The sequence below is a fragment of the Augochlora pura genome, chromosome 6 (genome assembly GCF_028453695.1).
Source record: "Augochlora pura isolate Apur16 chromosome 6, APUR_v2.2.1, whole genome shotgun sequence".
Lineage (NCBI taxonomy): Eukaryota > Metazoa > Arthropoda > Insecta > Hymenoptera > Halictidae > Augochlora > Augochlora pura.
The window spans coordinates 132,838-152,345 of record NC_135777.1 but is presented as its reverse complement, the minus strand read 5'-3'; the positions used below and the strand labels follow the sequence as shown (position 1 = coordinate 152,345).

Sequence of the window (19,508 nt, the reverse complement as noted above, 5' to 3'; positions counted from 1 at the left end):
GATCGATTTCATTTCCTTAAAAGTATTTTTATCGGTAGAACAGTCGGTATAGCAACCTCGGCGGTAGTTATTTAACCGTGGACGAGGCTAATGGATTTCTATCGTCAAGTCCGCCGTGCGGTCGTCAAAAGCATTTTGTTGTATTTATGTGGCGGAACGAAGGCCATTCGCAGAAAAAGGCATTTCGGTGTGTTTGATCGAATAATTCCGAAACAAGCTGTGCTCGTAGTAGTTTAATCGTTTAGTCGTGGGAGGTAGAGGCAGACTGCGGATTTTCCTGTAATGTAAATTGTTTGCGTCGATGGCGAGACAATGGAACACTGGAAAGACTAAAACAAACTAAGAACGTTAATCTATTACCTAGAACTTACTAAAACGATTAAAGAAAGAGATAAAGCTTATCTCTCGTGTTTTGCACATCATGCGGATAATTTTTATTTTTCAAACATTCGCGGTATAGTTACAAGCACTTGTGCCATTCTGCATTTAATTTAATCATATCCATCGATGTTAAAGTGAATACAGCACTCGATTAATCGTACGATTTTATTGTACCAGAATTATTAAATAATTACTTATTAAATGGTACGACATAACAGCGTTTTCAAACGAATTTTAAGAGAAGCAAATTACTGTGATGCTAAAGCGATACTAAAAGTCCGTTTAAGCGGCAATTTTTCCTATGCATTTCTCACCCTAAGATCTTGAAATTTTAGTTACTCGTCCTTCCTAGACTTATCGCCGAGTTGCTATCGGCGAACTTACGAAAACTTCAAATACGTTTGAACACATTTGAACATACGACTAGAAATTCGAAGGGGTTCGAACTGCGTTGGAGAGCAGAAATGCTTGCGAGCTCTTAGCGAAGTTCGAGCTCTTGAGGTATTTCTTGAATGCTTGGTCGCTTATGAGACTCCAACGCTTGCGGGCCTGGCAGGTTTGTCGACTATTCGCGTTCTTCCTTCACCGCAGACCTCTGGACTAAAGTATCCAAGATTCGCAAGATAATGTAAACAGCTACAACATGTTTCGCGTAAATAACGATCACAATCCCTTCTCCCCCTAGTTGGTTGCAATGAAACCATCTTTTAATCATTTTAACTAAGAACAGTACATCGTTGTCAAGTCGCCATATGCCGCCAAACACATTTTGTGTTCCATATAATAGTTTCTCTCATAAATGTATAAAGTCGGCAGGCAAGCTTTGCCTAGGTTCACGAGCATATATCGGTTCAGACACACTGTTCGCATCTATTCAGGCTTTCTATGCTGATGTATTCAAACCTGCTTGCTCATGAACCCATTACTGCTAATATACTATTCAACGACTTGCTTCCTGGTTTGCGACACAGGTACCAGCAAGAATTAATTTCACATCGAATCTCCCGCGCGAAAGTTGCAGCCAGAAGTTGTTGTAAACAGTGGTCAACTTCGTCGGTGACACACGAGGTCTCACAATCCCTCTAGCCAGGTGACGTTCATGCGTCACGCCGGCAATGCCTGCGAAAGGTTCAGTGTGTTAGCAGTGCGAAATTGCGCCTACCGCGAGGCATGGCAGCTACGAAACAATCATGCGCAACCTATTTCGTATGTTAGACTACGAGTCAATGTTTCCCCATTGTACCGCGCACTTCCGTTCGCAAATACTACAACAGAATCCGGCGAACTCGATAATTCTCAAGGTAACATGGACAATCAAATCCTAGGGACACGATCGCTAACACGTGTGAGTATATTAGTGTCGCGTCCCTCTATCCAGAATACATGTGGTGTATATCTGCATACCTACCTCACCAATTACCATTCCGAATCTATACAGGAGCACCAACCATTTCGCACAGGGCCGAATCATTTAGGGGCATAACTGCGGATGACCTCATTAAATTATACAATATGGTCGTCTTGATATGCAAATACCGACAAATTAATACCAAATCGCGTCATAGGCCGCGGCTCGGATTTAGTAAAACGGGACACACGGGAAATATTCAAGGATCATTTCAGGGTACTGAAAACGTGGGACAATTTCGTCAATTTTAGATCGCTTAATTTGCATCAGAATCGTCAGTTTTGTCGCCCCGATGATATTATCGAGTCACGTTTTACTGTTCTCTGTCATTTCCGTATTGTGTAGAAATTTGTCAATAATCTGTGAATGACAATATTACCAACTGATATCCAGCTTCCCATCCAGATCTAACATCCTATTAACGTAAATTACTTAAACTACGACAACTTAATAAAATAAGTCAGGCATGAATAAATTCAGCAACAACTGTTATTTTACTAAAAAGATGCACCCACTAGAAAATGCTACCTAAATATTCAGCAACTATTCAGGTTTTAATTTCCGAAACAGTGCCGGAATATACCGTTGAAATATTGAAATTGAAATACGTCGCATAATCACTGGTTCTTTGTAAGCGACGTTATATGTGTTATAGTAGGTTGTCCAGAAAAGTCCCGTCCCATTTTATGGTGGTGGTATGGGTTATCGGAAATCGACGCATCGATCTCGAAGGGTGGAGAAACTGGACGGGAAAATTGTGAGTCAACGGTTGGGGTTATTCCGAACGTGTCAGCGTTTTAACGTCGTTAATGACGTCATTTACCTGTCACGATAAGAGTTACGTGACGTAAGAATAACGAAAGGGCCAACGGTAACGACGAAGACGATTGATTAACGAAAACTTCTTTACTGACGGCGAGCCGAGAGAGATAACGCGCTTTTGTGTTTCCAATGTAACGGCAAAATGATTGAAAATGCTCGTATTTCTACGTAATTACGTCTGTGCCGTAGCGTGACCATAAATTGAAATTTGGATGCATGCGAAACGGAATACGAACGTTGTAACGAATTCTGATTAAAAGCATTTAAAATTTGATTCCGCGTTTCCACAAATATTGTTTGTCCCATTCAAATGTAGAATACCATTTCATTCGCAAATAATTAACATTCAAATTAAAAATCTAATTACAATGTACGCACACTCGCGATACGATATATTATTTCATTCCTATTATTTGCCCTGTGTTCATAATTTAGTCTTTGCATTCGTGTATTATAGAACGTGCAACTATATTAACAAAGATGAATAAGATTTATTAAATTATTTATTTTTAATTTACTAAATTATTATTATTATAAATACTGCTGCCACCACCCTCGGCCTCCCCCGATAATTATAATAGTGATCAATGTACTCGAGATCTCTTCTTTCGAAAAACAAAAGCCACAACAGAGAGGCAAACGCAACAGCTTCACAAATTCACGGTTCGCCCATTAGCATAACCAAAGGAAACTTTTCATTTCTTTCTGGGAACGGGAATTCAACTTCTAATCTGAATGGGCCATTCTATCCTGATCCTTAGCGAGAGTTCGAGTCCATAGTAGGGACGACTTCGAAAGAAGGGAAAACTAGCGAATCGCAGAAGGTCAAATTATCTTTCGGCGACTGCCGTTTAAATCGTACCGGGCCACTCCTATACTCAGCCAGTTCATGTCGTAGTCGGCGAGAGAGTAGAAGGTACAGGCTTGAGTTTCTCGCACACAGAGTTCGTAGGACCATAGCCGGCTATAGCTTGCCTCTGCAGTTCGCCGGCTATTTCCCATTTGGCAGGCGAGCCAGACCCAGCACTTTTGGTGCCAACCGATAATTGGACGAATCGCAGTCATTCGCATCGCGCGAACTACTCTCATCTCTCTCCCCCATCTCTTACTTTTGCGCCGCGTTTCCTAGCGTTTATTCTTTCTCGTTTTCCCTTTCTCTCCGAACCTCCAACCACCTCCCCTTTCTTCTCCTCCTTTCTCAGCATTTCGGTTTAACGCGATTCCTCTCCGCGTATCTATTCACCGTGTCCTACCTACTACTATCTCGCTCTCTCTCGCTCTCTCTCTCTCTCTCTCTCTCTCTCTCTCTCTCTCTCTCTCTCGCTGTCCCACTGTCTCGCTCCTGGGCCGTATACCCGTGCGTTTATCATCCCATTCTCTGTCTGCATCCTTCAAAGAGGCCATTCCTCCAAAGTTTCAACCGTAAAAGTTGCCTCGGTGAAAGCAGGGTCCAACAGAAGTCCAATGACTCCAAAGTGTCGTGAAGGGATTGATAGATTCGCTAAATGTATGAGCCAGTGTAGGAGGAATAAACGTAACAATGGTAACTCTTAGCTTATTAAGACAGTTGATGATTAAGGACATCGTGGGTATGTAACAGAATACTGGAAGCAACTATGTTATATTACTTGCTTCGTCATCACTTCTTAATATTCACGAAAGAACACAAGATTATTGTATTTTGAAGTAATACATTCCATCGAACAAACAGGAGGAAATTAAATGTGCTATAATATTTATAAGAAGAAATTAAACATTTTGTAATATTTATAAAAATAATGCATGAAAATTCTTTTACGACAATTAATCGATATTTGTTTTTCTTTGAATCACAAGACATATAGTATCGATATTATATTTACGAGAAGAAAGACTGTGTCTATGAAACAAGTATGGACAGGCTAGTGAACCATACTATAATAATACTGCAACTACACGTGTGCACACACAGTTTGTCGACATGTTCATCTATTGAAACCCAAGCTTTAAGAGGCTTAAACCAGCTCGTGGTAAAACCGAGGATTTGTGTCGGGAGCAATCATAAGATTATAACACGCGAACACGCTCAAGCTTGTTTATTCAAAAGATAAGAAAAACTATCGTGTATGGCTTCGGGGAAGTTTCTCGCTACAAGACAATATAATGTGAGGCCTAATTTCGTTTATGGTATCACCGCAACACTAAAATCAATGTGTAACGGTATCTTTTATATTTTCTAACCACATAACTTGTGAAACTTTCGTAAATATTCATTATGCAATTTCAAGCTATTATGTTTGCAAAATAATTTATCTAACAGACAAGATGCATTGTGAACGCTTACGCAGGCAACCACAGTGTGCGAATAATAAAGCATTTTGGAACTTTACTACCTAAATATTTCTTGATCACCGATAAAAGGTTTCAGTAATCATTATACTGATATTTTGTAAAATACAACAAACCAACTGAAATTTTTCTAAATAAACGTTACATTTCTACCGACCAAAGCAAGAGTTTACTGTGTGTACCGTTGAAACTTTGACATGATAAGAGAGCTTCCGAACGCCCCAAGTGAACGTTACATTCCTACCATGTACCATCGGTGCCGTCGACAACTGCTACGTCACAATGGGGCACCTGAACGCTCTAAATAAATGTTGTATTTCCGGCAGCCAAAACAAGTGTCTGCATGAATGACGCATCCGCGAAATAGACGTTTGGTTAGCCGGCAAGGATGTGTGCGCAGGGGGTAACGAAGGGGGGGTTACAAAGCAGCCCCCGTAACTGAATATTAACGCAGGCCTCTGCGCATGTTTGAAGAGGGAATCGAAGAATAGAACTGGCTCATTTCTCGAAAACCGGTCTTTAGTAGGCTCGAGCACGCTCCCGTTAAAACCGTGGATTTGCATTAGGGGCAATCACAAATTCACAGAGCATTAAGCTCATGTTCAGAAGCGATAGAGCATAGGTGCGGAGGATGCAAAGAGCGCGAAAGGGTGACGGGGCAACGGAAGATAGCGACCGTGGGTACGGGAAGTATGCACTATCTGCAGGATCCATGCTATTTGCGCAAAGTGGCCTAACCCCTCCCCTACCCCTTCGCCCATCTTCAACCCCTCCCCGTCGTTCCGACTCTCCCACTTCCTCTCGATTCGACATAACCGCCCACGTTTAGTCGGTCTGGAGGGTAATACATTGTTTGCTCTTCGTTCGCTAAACTAAACCGCATTCGGAATTAATTGCACGTTAGAAGGCCACGGGATAATTAAAGCCTCCCCGATTACCTTCGCTTGCCGTGCTACGATCCCGATGCATTCCTGTCCGGCGTCTTCGCCGAGATCAGGAATTGTAATAAAGCAATGCCATTTAACCATAATGAAGGTACGCTGATCAAAGAGATGTAAAACTATGTCTGGTCCCGGGAACTATTGATCTCGCGCAACCGATGGATGGAACGTTTTCTTGTTCAATGTTCGCACAGAAGTGTACCGTGCTTTCCTGGATTAATTTACCCCCCGCTGTTACATTGTGACCGCACTTTTTTTTTCGTTAAAGTGAAATCAACAATTGATTCAATAGTAGCCAAGTCAGTTACTATAGAGCAATCAATTGGTGTGATTTCAATTTGTTTTCGGGTATAATTAACATCACATTTATCGATTAAGAGATATTAAATTTGTTTATTTAAAAGTAAACAAAATACAAGAATACAACGATATAAAAGAGGAAGCAGATTAATAGAATTGTAAAATATTCCTACGCTATAACCGACTTTAATTATTACGAAAAAAGAAAAATGTTTCTAAGTGGCTTCCTGCAACCGATGCACTTTCAACTTTGTCCCAAAAAAGTGTATATTTACATATTGTATAAATACATATTTGCAGAAAATCGAAAAAATATAACTCGAGTTAAAAGCCATTTGTACGTACACACACTTGAAAAAATTCACTCTTTTTAAAACGAGATATTTTTAACTATGAATTTGAACTGAATCTACTTCAGGTCTGATCAATTGGATTGTAATCAATAGTGGCAGCGTCCCGTATTATAAATCGTAGTTTGTTTCCCATAGAAATGACACTTTTATACATAAATATCCACCTGACAGTTTTGGAACTTATAACAATTCAAGAATCCCGGTTTACACGCCGGTCGATCATAAATCTTCTCGTCCCGGTATGATACAGTTTTGGACCCATATGTTTTAATTCGCGATATTTTTATATTTTTTTTATGGAAAAAAATTTAAAACGGAAGAGTGAAGTTGTTTTTTTAGCTATATTGAATCTGTCGCAATGTTTTTGCGTTTTTCACGAGATGGCGGCGTCGAGATATTTTTCTATGTAATTCGTTAATAATGATTTTTCACATATCTGCTATTGTGGTATTTTTGTGGAAAGCAGCGCTGGTTTTTAAACTTATTTCAAAAGTGATGTCATATTTTAGAACGTGTATAATAAAAGTTCTGCAGAAGCAAGAGAGACACAAACAAACTTCAAAATGCGAATTATACATCCGATAATAATGAGTGACGATTTAGCTATGATAACTATATAATGTTGTTGCGTTGCTATTCATCAAATAATATTCGCAAAAAAAATAAACCGAAATTGATAAAGTACGTTCAAAATAAAGCAAAAGTAATAATCGCTCGTGTAGTTCTTGTATTCTGTAGTTTATACATATACAATATTTTGCATAAAAATGTACAAATAGCTTGAAATAGTTCTTTGCGGAGATTGTAATTGCCTTTATGAAAAATAGACACGCGTCGTATATAAGCCATCGCAGATAAAACACACGCCTTTGAAAAAATAAACGGAAGGGTGGGCAAACGCCAACAATCCCCAATCGACTTCCCCGATAATCTATAGCTTTTTTCCTCGGTGTGGAAAACCGCCCGGCCGAGGGACCGGCAAGAAGCCATTGTTTCTTCGCGTACGGCCAGTTTGATTGTGCTAATGAAAAATGGGAAAGAAGTAAAATCGAGCCAATAGCTCCACGTCGAATCGCGCCGAGGGGTGGGAGACTCGTTGACTTTTGCAGGGTGAGATGGGAATTGAATATGATCCAAAAGTGCTCATAAATGAATAACATCCGTGAGGGATAAGACATCGTAAGATTGTACCCATTATTATACATATATCTACGAGAAGGCAATGTTTTTGTACCGTTATTGATGACCATATTTCTTTCCGGTTGTGAGAATTATCGACCTCGTAAATATTCAGATGTCAGTAGTTTTTGCTCATGCATTCGATGTAAATATTCAATGGTAAAATGGCTCCGCGGTTACAATAAAATAATAATTTTATTTATAGTTATCAATAAAAAGCAATTGACATTTAAACGTTATGTGAGAAATAAACTTGTTGGCTGGCTTATACTGCAGGTGTTTTTATCACTTTTCAGTATATGTCCTTAGCATTTATATAGAATATCAATAATAGATATATTAATATTAAAAACGGAGATGCTTTCGAATAATATAATTAATTGCATATATAATCACTTATATTTTGTACAAATTATACGCAATAACTGGTTCAAGTTTATAAGGAAGTAAATAACGAATTAATAAATACTAGTTCATGGTATACATATGACAACTGAAAATAATATCACCGAATTCATTGAATTTTATAGCAACGGGAATACAATTAATAATATTGTTACACATATAAAAATACAAATTATACATGTAAAGATCGTACTATAAATATATATGAGTATAGGTATGAATTATTACGTGCTTGAATTATTAAAATTAGGTTTTCGTAATATCATTTTTTAACAATACTATTTTCATCGTTCGAATATGGGCGCCAATCATTGATTTGTAATTGTGATTGTCACCAATCATGCTTGGTGCCCGTAGTAGATATGAAGTATAGCGATACCTGATTCGTACTAACAAGCTTACGTTCGTAAATTATCGATAACATCTTGTGCAAAACTAAAACTGTATGAGAATTCTACGGATTTTACAAGACCTAGACAGAAATTTTCGTAATGTATAATCCTATATCTTAAAATTTTGAAAAATATTACATTTTTAAAAGATTGAATTTGTTGCAATTTCAATGTACGCCTTCCTGTATACCTTCATATAGGAATCATTGTCACATTAAACTATGAATTTTTAACAAAAATTATTACTGTTTATATATATATATATATATATAAATCGACGAACGAGTTTGATATTAGAATGAAATTTCATCAAAATTATAAATAAAAAGACGTAGTAGGAAAGATGAACGCTTACCTTCCATTCCAGCATCAAATATAATGGTAATTTGTCGTTTTAATGTAAAATTCATTGTGCTAATAAATTAGCGCATAGAAATTTACTAATATATAAGTTTCTTCCTTAGATTTTCTTTTTATATGCGCCTAACTAATCCACGCGTTCACACAGTCACTTGTTTGAAATTAGTACGCCTGCAATGTGACTAACCTAACATCTGTTGGCAACACTGTCATTTAAAAAGGCAGTACTTCACTCGGTACCTGACGTATACAGAAAGTTCTTTCCATCGTGTAATCGATTTATATTAAACATGTAATTGCAGATAAGGTAAGACATATTGCAGAAAATACACTTTATTATTCTCTTGTAAATGGTAATCGTAATTAGTGAAAATTCTTTTGCAGGGAGAATAGGTTCATTCTATTTTAAGCGCATCCGGTGAAGGCAAATTACCCCAAGGGGTGGGGTCTGCTGTCATTTAAAGCCAAAGAAATGAAAAAGCTATGGTGATCACGTAAGAGATATCACTGAATAATATAACAATGGCGCGACCTATTGTACCTAGTCAACAAAAGTTGGCTGAAAAGCTAACTATTTTAAATGACAGAGGTATTGGTATGTTAACCCGTATTTATAATATAAAGAAGGCATGTGGCGATGCAAAATCAAAGCCTGGTTTTCTCTCTGATAAAACTTTAGAGTCTTCTATAAAGACAATTGTCAAAAAGTTTCCTAATGTTGACATTAAGGCGCTCCAAACAATTACAAATCTACGCAATGAGATTATTAAATCTCTGTCTCTATACTATTACACATTTGTCGATTTACTAGATTTCAAAGACAATGTTTGCGAACTTCTAACCACAATGGATGCTTGCGGTGTTCACATGGACATCACAATAAACTTTGACTTAACCAAAGGTTATTTGGACTTGGTTGTTACATATGTGAGTTTGATGATACTTCTGTCGCAAGTAGAAGATCGTAAAGCAGTTCTGGGGTTATTTAATGCAGCTCACGAAATGGTTCATAGCCAATCTGATCCCAGTTTTCCTCGTCTGGGTCAAATGATCATGGATTACGATGCGCCGCTAAAAAAGCTATCAGAAGAATTTGTCCCACATTCTAAATTATTGAAAAATGCCCTCACTTCATTGTGGCCTATTTACCCAGGAAGAAACTTGTCTGCAGACACATGGAGAGCAGATAAAAAGCTAAGTCTGGTCGACAGTCCTGGAAAGATACTTAAAGCAGTAGCAACCGATACCATGTCTTGCGAAACTTTGAGCTTAGATAGAATAGAGAGATGGGTTATTTTAGGTTTCACGCTTTGTCACTCATTTTTAAGCCAAGAGCAGCCTAGTAAACTCTGGACCACTGCTTTAGAGTCGGGCTGGGTTTTAGCCTTGTTCAGAGATGAAGTAATTTATATTCATCAATATATACAAGTATTTTTTGAAAGTATAAAAGGATATAGCAAGAGAGTATCCGAAGTGAAAGAATGCTATAGTCAGGCTGTACAGACAGCTGGCTACAGACACAGAGAAAGAAGAAAATTTTTAAGAACAGCATTGAAAGACTTAGGTTTAATTTTAACCGACCAACCAGGTCTTTTAGGGCCAAAGGCATTGTTGGTTTTAATGGGACTCTCTCATGCCAGAGACGAAGTACTATGGCTTTTAAGACACGGCGTTAACCCTCCGACACAAGGGAAAAGTAAAGGAAGAGGCGGAGAAGACTTGGTAGATCGTCAATTGCCAGAATTGCTGTTTCATTGTGAGGAATTAAGAGCATTGGTAAAGAAATATTCTCAAGTACTGCAGAGGTATTACGTGCAGTTTCTGTCGGGATTCGATGCTCCTGCTTTAGATCAAATGATTCAAAATCTTCCAGTGTGCCCCGAAGACGAAGGAGCAATTCTGAGCGACATGTGTTCGAAAATAGCTAGTCTAACTGTAAAACAAGTCGAGGATAATGAACTTTTCGACTTCCGCGCATTTCGTTTGGATTGGTTTCGATTACAAGCGTATATGTCTATTGCAAAGTGTAACATGAATCTTGCCGATAATAGAGAATTAGCGTCCTTTATGGACACGGTATTATTTCATACCAAAATGGTAGATAATTTGGATGAAATGTTGGTAGAAACATCCGACTTGTCTATCTTTTGTTTCTACAGTAAAGTATTCGAAGATCAATTTCACATGTGCTTAGAATTTCCTGCTCAAAACAGATATACCGTTGCATTTCCCTTGATCTGCAGTCACTTTCAAAGCTGCACACACGAACTCTGTCCAGAAGAACGTCATCACATCCGTGAAAGAAGTCTCTCTGTCGTCAATATGTTCTTGGACGAAATGGCTAAAGAGGCAAAGAACATTATCACAGCCATTTGCGACGAGCAATGCAACATGAGCGACAAGCTGTTACCAAAACATTGCGCTTTATTGATTTCGCAAGTAGTGAATCGGAAGAAGAAAGACAAAAATAAGAAAAACATGTACGAAATTCATAAGCCGGGCATAGAAAGCTACAGAAAAACGAGGGAAGAGCTTACCACTATGGATAAGCTTCATATGGCATTAACGGAGTTATGTTACGCAATCAATTACTGTCCTACCATCAATGTATGGGAGTACACGTTTGCACCAAGAGAATATCTGCATCAGCATTTAGAATCAAGATTCGCCAGAGCACTTGTTGGCATGGTCATGTACAATCCAGATACTAGCGAAATCGCTAAGCCATCGGAACTCTTCGTTAGCGTTAGATCTTACATGAACGTCCTTCAGACTGTCGAGAATTATGTACACATAGATATAACGCGTGTATTTAACAATGCTCTCTTACAGCAGACCCAGGAATTAGATAGTCACGGTGATAAAACTATTGCTTCGCTTTACACGCAATGGTATTCCGATGTTTTGCTGAGAAGAGTCAGCGCCGGGAATATTTGTTACTCGGGCAATCAAAGAGCATTTGTAAGCTTATCGGTGGAAGGCGCGATACCCTTCAACGCAGAAGAATTCTCCGATATCAACGAGTTGAGAGCATTGGCTGAACTGATCGGACCGTACGGCATGAAGATGTTAAGCGAGAATTTGATGTGGCATATAGCGAGTCAAGTCCAGCAGCTGAAGAAGCTGGCCGCTGGCAACAAAGACGTTCTAATCGCTTTGAGAACAAACTTCGATAAGCCGGAAGTGATGAAGGAGCAGTTCAAGAGGCTGCAGCAAGTTGATAACGTGCTACAACGAGTTACGATCATAGGTGTAATTCTGAGTTTCAGGCAGTTGGCGCAATCTGCGCTGGTCGACGTCCTGGAAGAACGTATACCGTTCCTTTTGAGCTCGATCCTAGACTTCAGACATCATTTACCTTCCGGCGATCCGATGCGCGTTGTTTCGGAAATGACGTCAGCGGCAGGTCTAACTTGTAAAGTCGATCCAACGTTAACTGCAGCTCTCAGAAGTCAGAAGTCCGAGGTAGACGAAGACGAGCATTTGCTCGTTTGTTTGCTGATGGTCTTTGTGGCGGTTTCGATCCCGAAATTAGCGCGAAACGAGAACTCGTTTTATCGCGCATCTCTCGAAGGACACTCGAATAATATACATTGTATGGCGACTGCTATAAACAATATCTTCGGTGCGCTATTCACTATTTGCGGTCAAAACGATATCGAGGATAGAATGAAAGAATTCCTTGCTCTAGCGTCATCCAGCTTGCTTAGATTAGGTCAAGAAGCCGATAAAGAGGCAATTAAAAATAGAGAATCGGTGTACTTGCTGCTGGACCAAATTGTCCAGGAGTCACCGTTCTTAACGATGGATTTATTAGAAAGCTGTTTCCCGTATGCATTAATACGCAACGCGTATCACGACGTGTACAAGCTGGAACATTCACAGCCATAAACACATTGGCAACACAATGTACTTTTAGCTTGCCACTCAGGGCTACTTTTTTACGTCCAGATTTATTGAATATTATTTAAAGCATTGCATTTTTGTATAGATCAGTATCCCTCTATTTCATATTTGATACCTGGCTTTGGATATACTATGACACAAGTACTATGCTTTGTTTATCAGTATTCCGTTGTATATCGTACTGGTACGTAAGGGATGTTTTATATTACATAGGCGAAGTGTAAAATGCTGTCTGTCTCAGAATCGAAACACGCATGTATCGTAAAATAGATATCACTCTATCCGCTACGTTTTTTCTAATGTACAATTGTAACTTTTACAATAGTTTATAAAATAAATAAAATTATCTATAGATTGTGTTTTCATTCTTCCTTCAACTCGAATTGGCAAAACAAGATGCCACACTGTGATTCACCCTTGTTCATTAATATCCGAAAACTATATTTACGCTCTTCTAGAATATGAAAACATTTTTTGAAGTTGCTGCACTGTCGAAATTGTTGTTCAATATCAAATATTCGATCGTCGACTTTGGAATTTAGTGGATCTCTATCACCCGAATGGCCTAATTTCTACGTTCCCAAAAAGGTTCGAATAGACACAAGGTTCTGCTGTGTACAATAACGATAAACTGGTAAGATGCAAAGTGAACGGGACAGTCGGTTAAATGTAAAATGTATGCTTTATTTACTTCTTTACAATGTTTTTGTTTTTTCTCTTTAATCACATTAACATAACACAAGAGATTTACAATCATATTCCTTTTTATTTATAATATTCTTAAAACACTCGCCGCGTTCTAAACATTTGAGAAAAAGAGAGAGTGGTGGTCTGAAGCTACGTTCAGGCGATTGGTCAGTATCATGCTCAATAAGATTTATATAAAAAAATTAAACAATCAACTGAAACGCGCAGCTAGACAATGTAGGTATGACGAATAAAATATAGGAGAGAAACATGATGAAGTAATACAGTAGAAAATATACAAACACTACGGCACATCGAATATAAAAGTAATTCGGTAGTTCTGGTAATATCGAAGCAACGCTTTACAAAAGAACGTACACGGTGTGTCGGATGTGAAACGATAGATGAACGTATTTGGCAGAATGGAACGCACTGGGAAAAAACGGATAAGGGGAACTGAATTACGATAAAAACGATGTTAAACAATCTCAGATGCACGATGTTGATAGGTCACCACATTTTTGGATCGATAGAAAAAATATAATCTTCGATTTCTTTTTTGTTTCTTCCTCACTAACATTATGTACAAGTGATAAAGTAGTGTATACCGCGTCACAGTGACGCGAGTCTGGATTAAGATAGGTACACAGAGAAGATGCTGATCGTTCGAACCTTCCAATGTCGTATCCCCATCGTCGAAATGCTTGTTCGTGTCTTCGCGGGAATAGTACGTTTTATCACAAAAACTGTGCAGCGAAACGCACGACTGCGGATTAATATTAATTAGAACTCGATCTTAATCCAGACGGCGTGGAAACGAATAAGCTTAAGCATACGCAGTAGACTTCTCAGGATGATTTTCCATTTGTAGGGGGTTGGGCGGGGGTTGGGGGGGGGGGGGGGGGGAGGGTGAGGCGCAGGTGGGAAATGGGGGGAGTTGGAACAAATGATGAAGGAAAACGTACTTTTGTTTTTTAATCGTTATGATTCTCATACGGATAAGCGACGTTCTTCGTCAACTAGACACTACAACTTGGTCCCATTCCACGCTCGTCTTTAGGCTTTCTTTCCTGCGTCTACACGTTTCCGCTAACACCTACTCGTTCTATCTCTGCATCGTCGCGAGAACCTAATCGCGCATTCTATTCCCCCTTTGATCGTGTAAGTCAGTCGTTTGAAATGTAACTATGGCAGTGAAATGGAAGCAAGGATAATTCATTACGAACGATATTTGAAAGGTCGACCAGCTCCGTCCCGAGTAAGATCTACGGTTACCCTACGTCCCTATTGCTGTTCGAATGGCAGTGTTTCGGACGCAAAAATGATCGGTCAACAACATTGTCTGCTTCTTCCCGTTTCCTTTTAAAAATACCTAACGCCGCACCATCCTGTTGACACTCGTCTCCCATCTCTCTCTCTCTCCGCGAGAATGATCGTACGTTCCGCGCAAGTCATCGGTTTTCCCCCATTGAACAACGAATCCGAGTCACCGTCACGTTTTTTTACCATAATACGGGCGTTCGTAAATGATCACGTCGCGTTGGCGAACAATAATAACTCTAAAATACGAAATCCTTTGGCATATGAGCGAGCACGCTTTTTTGTTCCTCGCCGCACGCTATCACGAATGGCAGTAAATCACATTCATGCCGGAGAGAGGGCATGAATCGTTATCATCGAATCGATAGAGAAAAACCACACGGAAATGAAGAACGAAGAACGGAACCGAAGCAACGATCGGACGAGCGATTGCGAATGGGACCAAACGGAATCCCGTTGCATCTATATGCAAGAAACTTCGAAACTTCTTATATAATCTACATTGAACGATCCGTCCCGGTCCACGCTGGATCGTCGTTAAAACTCGTCACCTTAAAAAGTTAAGTGCTCGATTAAACGCACGTTACAGGCATTCGTTTGTCACTCTTTTTAACTTCCGTCCCGGTTACAAAATACAGAATAATATTTCGCTATAATACAGATCTGATATAAAAACAAGTATTTTTTTGTATTCGCTTTACCATTTCTTATGGTTATATATTTACCGTTTTCCGATGATCACGCGTGTATACGCGCGTGCATTATTTACACATGCACGCGTACATACACGCCCACTATCAGTATATGTACACAAGTTACACCCTCTCTTTATTCTTGCACGCCCGTCTCCTATCCATGCCATTCCCTTATCACTCCTTATTCTATTTTCGCTCTCTCTCCCTCTCTCTATCTCTCTCGCTCTTTCACACCTTCTCGTTCTCTCTCTCTCTCTCTCTCTCTCTCACTCTCACACACACACACACACACATATGATCTCACACGATTCGCTTTTTTTTTTATAATCACATTGCGACTATTGTACATTTCCACACGACCCACAAACTCGTATTTCTGCGATTTGGCAGACACGTATCCTTCTATTTTGTTTCTTCGTCTCTGGAAACGTTCCTTCTGTCTCGCATGCCCATAGGTTTTTCAAAATCGTTACGTTTCATTCGCGAATGGTGAACCCTAGTTGCCGTGACGTTGAACGGTATATGTAATGAAGCGAGAAACGCTTCGCGAAACATGGAAAGACAATAGACTGATCGTTAAAACGTAGTCGGTTTTTCTCCGGGGTCGGCGTTCGGAGGAAGGAGGAGCTGGGGCAATGTTGGCAAGCTTAGTATTATCAAAAAGTCTGGGGAGGATAGAGGGATTGAAACGCTGAGTCGCGAGCGAAATCATCGGTAGGATAGCTTAGGTTTCGCGACGATAACGATTCGCGGCGTTTCCGATCACGTCTCGAAACTGTACTCGGACAGAGTCTGCGCAAGAAGGCTGCTCGACAAGGGACGAGTGAGAAAAAAAGTAAAACAGGAAATTCAGTCGATCGTGTAAACAGTTTGGCGTTTCGAAAAAGGGAAGTGAGTGTACACGTAATGTTATTTAAATATTCTGCGTAAGATCCGGCGCGAGTCGACGCGGCGCTCGAACGCGCACGAATTTTTCGTCCGATCGCATACGAGTATGCAGTTGTGCATGAATATGCTGCTTGAGCCCACGTATATTTAAAACATGTTTATATTTCAAGAGGAGGCCTCGTCTTTGGTCCGCCATGCGCGTCATTCATAAGCGCGTTTACGGTACAGCCCCCGATAATTGCAAGTTAAAAACCGTCTTTAAATATAACTTATAACATCTGCGATAGCGGAGATAAATTATCATCTGCAATAGATAACTAATCAATAATAGTAATAGTATTGATAATAATAATAATAATAATATTAATATTAGTAATAATAATAATAGTAATAGGCATAATTATAATAATATCCATATCGTTCGATATTAATATGATAATTGTTAATGAAATGTCGCTATCAAAAAATCTGCTTTCATGCTGTTGCTTTTCCTCTCTATTCACCATAGTCTCTCGTAGCTTTGCTCGTTTCAATTAGCTAATAAAAATTAGTATAAGAATATTACGTATCATTAATCATTATGCTACAATGGTAGAGATCAAGTGAATGACCTGCAATAGTTTGGTAATGGTGAGCGCGCTTCTTCGCCCCGGAAAGCGGCAGCGTTGGTTGGAATACTTTTCAATCACAAACTTAGAGGGTAGGATGTTCCTCTTAAATGCTACGCTTAAATATCCTAAACAAATTAAATACAGTTTACATTGGAATAAACGTCCTAACGATTAAAATGTAAAGGCTGATAAGAAAGAAAAAAAACGTTTACAATATATAAAATCATCGCGGCCGTTCGACCGAAAATATACGTCGTAAACGAAACACGGCGTAGAATAGAAAAGTCGGTACGCGAGAGAAGTCGGAAGATGGAAGGTACATTCAGCGGGAGCTTCTCAAAAATTACGTTTATCGTTTCTAACACTTAATCCAAATATATATTGTCGTCTCCTGTCTCCCATTGAACTCCCTCTCGTCTTCTGGCAAAAACACAATCTCCGCTGAACCCGGTTCAAAAGATAAAACTCGCGCTTTCGGGAGCGAAACGCGCGCGCGCGGCTCGACTTCGCCCAGAAATCGACGCATCAACGCCACTATGCAATCTCGGCCATAAAAATGTTCTTACATCGAACGGCAAAAATACGCTACCGTAATCTACAATCGTTTGCTGTGCGAATCCAGCGTTGTTCGTCCGAATATCTTTGATCGATACGGCATCGCGTCCAACAACAAATCTGTTGTCGCGCGCGATACAGAGAAGTCTTTCTCGAGCTCTACCTTCGTCGTCGCCTTGCTCTCGATGATCACGAAGCGAATACATAATGGCAACACGCGGAGGAATATGCGAGAAACATTCAAAAGACAAATTACACAAAAAGTCCGTACGATAATATAGAATGCTAAGGATCCGTATGTTTTACGATCTATTACGTCCAACACTGTCTGTCGATCTTTCATTCGTTCTTTCGTCTCGTTCGTTCCCCGGAACATTTGGATGCCCCCTGAATCCGATGAAACCGAGCATCGACAGAAACAGTGGAATCTGTATCGCACCATTAATTTCTAGCACGCGCCGTCGATTTACAATTCCGGAAACCGGAGTCCTAATCGCCGTCAAATGCTTTTTTGTAAGATGAAATAAAAACGTACATCGACGATCCTCGGTACTTTCGAATGCACTCTTGATCACGCTATCCCTCTGTTTTCGTTCGTCCTTTGTTACGCAAGACGTCGTGTGTCAGGTGGATCGGCTCGTTTCTTTTTTTTTGTTTTTCACAGTTTGGCATTGTGTTGTGTATTTGAACAAATTTTAGGGCGCGACGTCAGGATTATTCCTCGGCCAAGGTAGCTCCCTGGGCCCGTCACACCTTGTTGTGATGCCTCATCTCGTAGGATGCGGCCCTACCCCCTCCACCGGAGCCCGAGTAGGCCCCGGCATACAGTTCTGGGTGATTGGAACGGCCGTAGTTGGGTGCTGCACTGCTACTGGCTGGCGCACTAGCTGTGGGAACCGAGCGATAGCCTGCTTAAAGTTTAGAAAAGTATGCAACTATGAAACGAAATGCCGAAGCGAACGCAACAACGAAGTTTTATTGGGCCGCGTTTTATCGTCAGCCACACAACCACATGTAGGAATAGCGGAAATTACGATAATGAAGTACTACGTCTGCCAGAAAGTGTTCAATTCAGATTGATAAGTTACTAAGAATCTGTGTACAGTCGATTAAAAGATCTCTGTGAACATTCCTTCAGATTTATCCACTTCATTTATCTATTTCAGATTCATCGATCATCAGTCGGTCTCAAAGAATAACTTTATAATCAACATTATATTTAAAAAGTAATGCGTATGCGAACCTAATATTTAATATAAACAATCAAAGTGGCCACCAAGTGGACACACTCAAAATGTTATCACTTACTGTATTTTAATATAATATTGAGACTTTTAGCGATACGTATATTTGACAGTACTGGTTATTATCAATTAGAGTGCAGATCTTTATACTAAATAAAGATTGTCCATCTAGTTACAATATAAAAGCATAAATTTTGACTAGATTGAAAGGAAAAGTTAACAGAGGAAACTTTTATTATTTCCTTTACAATTTATACAGTTCTTATATATGTCATACAATAAACTGATTCCAAAAGAAGTCAAGTTGTTTAACATAATGTTGAGAAAGTTATTCTGTTCCAGACAAACTTTTGATTAACTCTATTCAAAATGTAATTAAATACATATAATGTGTATTAAATACATATAGTGTATGCATACACTACGAATACATTTGTAAATAATTGAAAGACTGTGGAATTATGTGTAAGAAAAAAGTGGGAGAAATGCAAGAACAGTCGAAATGTATTAATAAACGAGTAAATAAAAACATTTTCTACGTTTAACACGTAGATTATTTAAATCGTGAGTGCTTAATTTGTTTGAGTAAATACTTTCTGTCAAATGTAGTATACTAGTCATGCATTTAAATGTTTTATGTAGTGTCGCGAAATTTTTCTATTATTTAAAAAATAATAATCACTGAACAGTTAATATAATGTTCAGTCTTTTAGTATAATTTAAATACTCTTGT

The 19,508-nt window shown here is 39.2% G+C and overlaps 2 protein-coding genes across 4 annotated transcripts in view; one reads left to right on the top strand and one right to left on the bottom strand.

Annotated features, from left to right (window-relative positions):
* The first annotated feature begins 9,090 nt into the window (after positions 1 to 9,090).
* Hem (Nck associated protein 1 Hem) lies at positions 9,091 to 13,127 on the top strand. Its single transcript, XM_078183168.1, has 2 exons — positions 9,091 to 9,176; positions 9,254 to 13,127. Exon 2 carries the CDS (start codon positions 9,392 to 9,394, stop codon positions 12,758 to 12,760), a length of 3,369 nt encoding a protein of 1,122 aa, XP_078039294.1. The 5' UTR covers positions 9,091 to 9,176; positions 9,254 to 9,391; the 3' UTR covers positions 12,761 to 13,127.
* A 311-nt stretch (positions 13,128 to 13,438) lies between these two features.
* The window catches only part of Kuz (zinc-dependent metalloprotease kuz), a 137,914-nt gene continuing 131,844 nt past the window's right edge, over positions 13,439 to 19,508 (bottom strand). The window contains exon 15 of one of the 3 annotated variants that reach the window (XM_078182762.1): positions 13,439 to 18,442. In XM_078182762.1, coding sequence (XP_078038888.1) covers positions 18,279 to 18,442 — 164 coding nt within the window. In that variant the 3' untranslated portion in view covers positions 13,439 to 18,278. The remainder of the gene's footprint in view (positions 18,443 to 19,508) is intronic. The other 2 variants (XM_078182763.1, XM_078182764.1) reach the window with 2 other exon arrangements.